Raw genomic sequence first — 6,596 nt, forward strand, 5'->3', positions numbered from 1 at the left:
ACAGATGTGTGAAAAAAAATCAAGCTTGTGTATGCGCTGCTCACAACCGCCTTGCCCTCTGCTTCACTACAGCACAGTCTGCTGTGAATGCTAAAGCTAGTTAGCATGGCCACCAATGACAGAGGATGACAGTTTTCCTGTAATGGTAAGTAGTTTCTCCACCATTACCACATTCAGTCACAGATGTGACAGAAGATGATGGAGGTTAAAGGTCACAGTCACTAATATGATGTATTACAATCATAACAGATGGGTGCTTATGTTCATCTTGGCCAAAGAGCAGAATCCCCCCCGGATTTCATTAATCATTGCTCATGAATGTCACCAATTAACTGCCTCATGCTCACGGACAGGCCACGAGTCTGGGAAGTAAGGCCTGAGATTAAGACGGTAGATGTGTGGACATAAAATCGCGCCCTTGCTCTGCTGAGACCAGAACCCTGAAGGTGAAGGCTGATTCACCACCGCAGCCAGCTGTGCTGCGCGGCCTTGTAGCTGTGAGAAGCTGAAACTCTTCAAATGAATCACTTACCACCCCAAAGGGTCAGTAGCTGACTTATTAACTTATTAGATTTATTTAGATAAACACTGGTTTGATTTAGAAACACTCCTCAAATAAAATCCCCAAAAAGACGACAGTAAAAATCTGAAGACACAGTTTCAATTAGTCCTTTAATTCTCAAATTAGTGAAAGATCTACAATATTAAAACTTACTGACCCATAACTGTCCCAACAGTTCCACTTCAGTGAATGTAAATACAGTAGATGACACAAGTTTCATCCTGAGATGAAGATAGAAAACCTCTTGGGTGCATAAAACAGGACAATTCACATGTAACAACACTGCCCCCTACAGGACAGATACTATAAGGCAGCAAGACTCGAGCAGGCATGGCTGCAGAGGGAAGATATTCTTTACATCTTATGAGTGAAAGAAACAGAAAAACATTTGAAACTGGATTCATCCACATTTTCAGTTTGAATATTTTTAATCTTAAATGTCATCCCTTTGTTAAAAGCAGGCCAGTCAGTTTTATATCAAGTTTTAAATAAAGCGCGTTTTAAAACCAATATTGCAGACTGAAAAAGAGCTGTTTAAAGAAGCAGCATTATGTATTTTACAGGCACATAGTACCATTTTATAGCACAATCAAGTAATCATGTTACCTTTAGTTGTTATGAAAATGCTCTAGTAGTTCCGCCAAGTGTTTGCTAATTGCTGCTGGCTAGTCTGAAGGAGCTGATTGAGAGACTTGAGGAGGTGGACGGCTCTGCGAGGCAGAAGCTCGACTGGAAACTGCAGCTCAAGAGGGGAGCCGAGTGTAAAAGGCAACACTCTGCGAGAGAAAGAGCTCTGTACCCTGAAATGGTTGCCGTGGGAGATTCAAAGATTTCTTGATCATACATGGAAGAATCAAGGCAGCACTCCAGGTATGTTTTTGACGAGTGAATATTATAACGTAATGTAATGCTGAAAAATTTTGATTTTACACAATACTGCCTTTTTAAACCGTATCCTTAGAGTAGTTATAGAATGCTGCTAGGATCTTGGAGACGGAATACTTTTTATATATTATCAGATGTCTTTATGCATTTCAGGCCTAGTCCACATGTAGCCAGATATCTGGGGTGGAAAAAAATTTGCCTTTTGGTCTTTCATCCACAGGAAAAATCAGTTTAATTTCACTAAAATCTATTATTTATAAACTCCAACCAAAGAGGACAACAAATGCGACAATAAATCCTCATAGTATAATTTGTTTGACATTATTCCCAACACAGGTTTTAGCTTTGTGCTACACTGCCCCCCTATGGGTTTGGCATTGTTTAAAAAAAACAACAGCCAGGAGCAGCTTTGTGCAAGTTGATGTGGCTGAAAACTTTTCTAAAACTGATCCCATGTGCACTGTATTAGTTGTTTTTTTTTAAACAATGTGGTGAAGATATTCGTTTTTAAAAAAAAGACCCAGCTACGTGTGGAGAAAACCTCAGTTTTCTTTTAACTCGGTCTGTGTAAAAAGTGATCCAAACAAACTTGGTCCTCTCCGTTTTTAGACGTGATGTGAAATGTGACAGTGGAATGAATTAAGGAAGCAACGGAAAGAAATTAATCACATTTTAATAAGTCAGTGTTTTGATTTTGTTAAAAAAATATTAATAAGGTGGAAACAAAAACAAAAAATTTATATTGAACTCAATTTATCAACAACGCTGTTGGCTGAGTGAAAATAAACGGGCGTCTTAGATTTATGGCTTTGTAAATCCATTATAGGTTGGTCAGATGGGTACTGATAAAGCTGTGCTGCGTTTGTTTACAACTTCTGGATGATGGCATGCTCTCTTGATAAAATCTAAATTGTTTTAGAGAATTGTAAACTAAGCTACAGTTTGCAGTTATTCCTCACTTTGAGTCACTTCTGAAATTATCACAAACAACTAATAGATTAGGTTTTAGGTCAGATTAACAGCACGTGATTTGGAATCAGCTGAAGTTAAAATTTTGCCCGCGACCAACATGTAATGTTAAACACATACGATCTGAACTCTGTTTCCTCAACTACATCATGATTAAACAATAACAGTAATCTCTGACACTTGATTAATATTCTATTGATGTTATTAACCTCAATCCAGCAGCTTTGAATCTGTTTTTTCCCCCCATTTCTGATGTAAATGACCAGAACTGTTGGTTTTCGATACAAGTTGCGTAAATCCACTTGTGGGATGGAGGTAGAGGAAAAAAAGGAGAGGGAAAAGCACCATGACCAACTGTTCAGGTCCCCATTTCCCTTCTTTTCTTGTGGATAATGAGGAGCAGGATGAGGAAGGAGGACATGATTGGCAGTGACGGAGTCAAGGAGCGGATCAGGAGATGATGCGAATGCCGAAGTACTTCTTGAGTTGCTCCAGGAAAACAAAGGTGAGAACTGTATGGGGAACCAGGCGGATCCCAGCTGGGACAAGACCCTGCAACAAAGTCAAAAGTTTTTAATCTCTGCACTTTGATCCGATAGTGGAAATAACCAATGACACTGAACTGCAGCACACAGAACAGAGTAAACATTCGGTGCAAAATGACAGCAGCAAAACCAGCAATAACCTACACACACAGCTAGGTGGAGCAAATGTGTTCAAAAATCCACTCATTGCATTTAGATTCATTATACACAATGTTCTTTTAATTTTGATGATTTCAGTTATAGTGAATAAAACCCAAAATTCAGTCTCTCTAATAATTAGAATATTACAATAAAAAAAGATAAATAAAAAAAGAATCTTTAACACAGAAATGGTGTGTTATGGGCATGTTAAAGCCTCAAACACATTAGGAAATCAGTGGAGTTGGTAGTTGTCCAGCACACAGTCAAACTTTCTCCACAAGGAACATCTCTGCTTAAGAAGCTGGATGTTCTCAGAGGGCTGTAGTTTAGCATATTAACAGAAAGTTGAGTGGAAGGATAAAGTTTCAAAGAAAAGACTGCATAAATATAACCAGAACCTTGGAACGGATTCATTTAAAAAGTTTGAAGAAGATCCGTAATGTCTGGACTGTAGCTGGACAGTGTTTCAAGAATCCAGGATGTGGACCACAACTGTCGCGCTCCTTTTATCCCCCGACTACAAGATTTATGGAGATACTGACTTAATTCCCCAGCAGGATTTGGCTTCTGCTCACACTGCCTAAACTATCTTTACCTACGGTAATGACCATGGTATCAATGGCCACCGAATTATCTCAACCTAAACCACACAGGTTTAGGTTGAACGCCTCCATGTCACGTCGCATTTCGGCAGTGATTCAAGCAAACCAAATCCCCATCAACTACTGAGTGGATATACTGTGGAGCAATGTTGTCCTCAAGGCACACCACCCTGCATGTTTTAGATGTTTCCCTGCTGCAGCTCACCTGATTTCAATTGATGTCTGACTAACAGGCCTGTCCTGAGCAGCAGTCATCCAGTTCTGGTGTGTTAAAGCAGAGAAACATCTGAAACATGCAGGAGCCTTGAGGACAAGATTTAGGAAACACTGCTGTAGAGCTGATGAAAGTACTTTACAGAGGGCCAACGTTTCTGCATAACAAAACTCTTCTTTATCAGTCTGACGTGATGTTTTGTATTCTGAGAAAATGAATGTCTCTTTTTGAACTGAATTACTGAAATAAGTCACTTTTAATTTAACAATATTGTGATTGATTGAGATGCATCTGAAATTCAAGGAGATTCTGAAAACAGTTGATCTACACAAAAAAATTGTTTTTTTTAATCACTGTGGAAAAATAAAATCTCATTGCACAGTTCAACTTTTTAATAAAGTGATAAAGGACTGATTTATGAAGACACAATGAGTAGAATAAAAGACTAATTTCAAGCCTTCTTGCATAGCAAAACTGCTGAAAAAAATTAAACAGCCGTCGTTTCACAACTCTGACCTTTATAGCTTTAAACACACATCTAAAGTGAGGTTCACAATGTATTTACATCAAATATTGCCATTATCATCAGGTCTGAGTGATTTTCTATCTTTCTATGAATAAGACTAAATTGTGTAGAACTATTTTTCCTTTCTTTTTTTTACCTTGTAAAATGCCAGCGGACCCAGTTTGGCTGTTTCCCGTAAGCAGTGCATTACTCCCTGCAGACATGGGGGGGAGAAATAAATATTATTAAAGTGAGTTTAAACTGAAACCTGAACAAGTAGGCGACAAAATACAAGAGGAGCGAGTTACTTACTGTGTACTCTCCTTTTGAGTTCATCAACCTGGTTTTGAGCACATCCAGAGGCTGACACAAGAACGTAGCGCAGCCTCCCTGCAGAGGAAATGTTTGCAAAAAATTTAAAATATAAAAACGGAAGAAGAAGCTCTGCAAACTGCATTAAATCAGTGGAAGAACTCAATTCTTACCGCTATGAAGCTGGAAAGGAAGTGTGTGAGTATATTGTCTCCCATCACGCCTGTTCCCAACACCAGCTGCTTGGCTTGGTCATAACACGCCAACTGCAAACAGAAAAAAAAAAATATATAAATATACAGGTCCTTCTAAAAAAATTAGCATATTGTGATAAAGTTCATTATTTTCCATAATATAATGATAAAAATTAAACTGTCATATTTTAGATTCATTGCACACCAACTGAAATATTTCAGGTCTTTTATTGTTTTAATACTGATGATTTTGGCATACCGCTCATGAAAACCCAAAATCCCAGTCTCAAAAAATTAGCATATCATGAAAAGGTTCTCTGAACGAGCAGTTAACCTAATCCTCTGAATCAACAAAGTAACTCTAAACACCTGCTAAATATTCCTGAGGCTTTTAAAAACTCCCAGCCTGGTTCATTACTCAAAACCGCAAGACTGCTGACCTGACTGCTGTCCAGAAAGTCATCATTGACACCATCAAGCAAGAGGGTGAGACACAGAAAGAAATTTCTGAACGAATAGGCTGTTCGCAGAGTGCAGTATCAAGGCACCTCAGTGGGAAGGAAAAAGTGTGGCAGAAAATGCTGCACAACAAGAAGAGGTGACCGGACCCAGAGGAAGATTGTGGAGAAGGACCAATTCCAGACCTTGGGGGACCTGAGGAAGTTGTGGACCGAGTCTGGAGTAGAAACAACCAGAGCCACCGTGCACAGGCGTGTGCAGGAAATGGGCTACAGGTGCTGCATTCCCCAGGTCAAAGGTCAAGCCACTTTTGAACCAGAAACAGCAGCAGAAGCGACTGACCTGGTTACAGAGAAGCAGCACTGGACTGCTGCTCAGTGGTCCAAAGTACTTTTTTCGGATGAAAGCAAATTTTGCATGTCATTCGGAAATCAAGGTGCCAGAGTCTGGAGGAAGACTGGRGAGAAGGAAATGCCAAAATGCCAGAAGTCCAGTGTCAAGTACCCACAGTCARTGATGGTCTGGGAGCCATGTCAGCTGCTGATGTTGGTCCACCGTGTTTTATCAAGGGCAGGGTCAACGCAGCAGCTATCAGGAGATTTTGGAGCCCTTCATGGTTCCATCTGCTGAAAAGCTTTATGGAGATGAAGATTTAATTTTTCAGCACGACCTGGCACCTGCCCACAGTGCCAAAACCACTGGTATTACTGACCATACTGTGCTCAATTGTCCTGCCAACTCTCCTGACCTGAACCCCACAGAGAATCTGTGGGATATTGTGAAGAGAAAGTTGAGAGACGCAAGACCCTGGATGAGCTTAAGGCTATCAAAGCATCCTGGGCCTCCATAACACCACAGCAGAGCCACAGGCTGATTGCCTACATGCCACGCCGCATTGAAGGCTGCAAAAGAATTCCTGACCAAGTATTGAGTGCATAACTGRACATAATTATTTGAAGTTTGACTTTTTTGGTATTAAAACACATTTCTTTTATTGGTCGGATGAAATATGCTAATTTTTTGAGACAGGGATTTTGGGTTTTCATGAGCTGTCTGCCAAAATCATCAGTATTAAAACAATAAAAGACCTGAAATATTTCAGTTGGTGTGCAATGAATCTAAAATATATGACAGTTTAATTTTTATCATTATGGAAAATAAAGAACTTCATCAAAATATGCTAATTATTTTAGAAGGACCTATATATA

General features: G+C 39.5%; 1 protein-coding gene across 2 annotated transcripts in view; it reads right to left on the reverse strand.

Moving 5' to 3' along the window:
- Positions 1 to 653: 653 nt before the first annotated feature.
- slc25a10b (solute carrier family 25 member 10b) overlaps positions 654 to 6,596 on the reverse strand; it is a 13,123-nt gene continuing 7,180 nt past the window's right edge. For both annotated transcript variants that reach the window (XM_008422948.2, XM_008422210.2), the window contains 4 exons: positions 4,909 to 5,001; positions 4,736 to 4,813; positions 4,581 to 4,637; positions 654 to 2,968 (listed from right to left, as the gene is read on the reverse strand). In XM_008422948.2, the coding sequence (XP_008421170.1) occupies positions 2,867 to 2,968; positions 4,581 to 4,637; positions 4,736 to 4,813; positions 4,909 to 5,001 (330 nt within the window). In that variant the 3' untranslated portion in view covers positions 654 to 2,866. The remainder of the gene's footprint in view (positions 2,969 to 4,580; positions 4,638 to 4,735; positions 4,814 to 4,908; positions 5,002 to 6,596) is intronic.

This window comes from Poecilia reticulata, linkage group LG1, assembly GCF_000633615.1.
Source record: "Poecilia reticulata strain Guanapo linkage group LG1, Guppy_female_1.0+MT, whole genome shotgun sequence".
Taxonomy (NCBI): domain Eukaryota; kingdom Metazoa; phylum Chordata; class Actinopteri; order Cyprinodontiformes; family Poeciliidae; genus Poecilia; species Poecilia reticulata.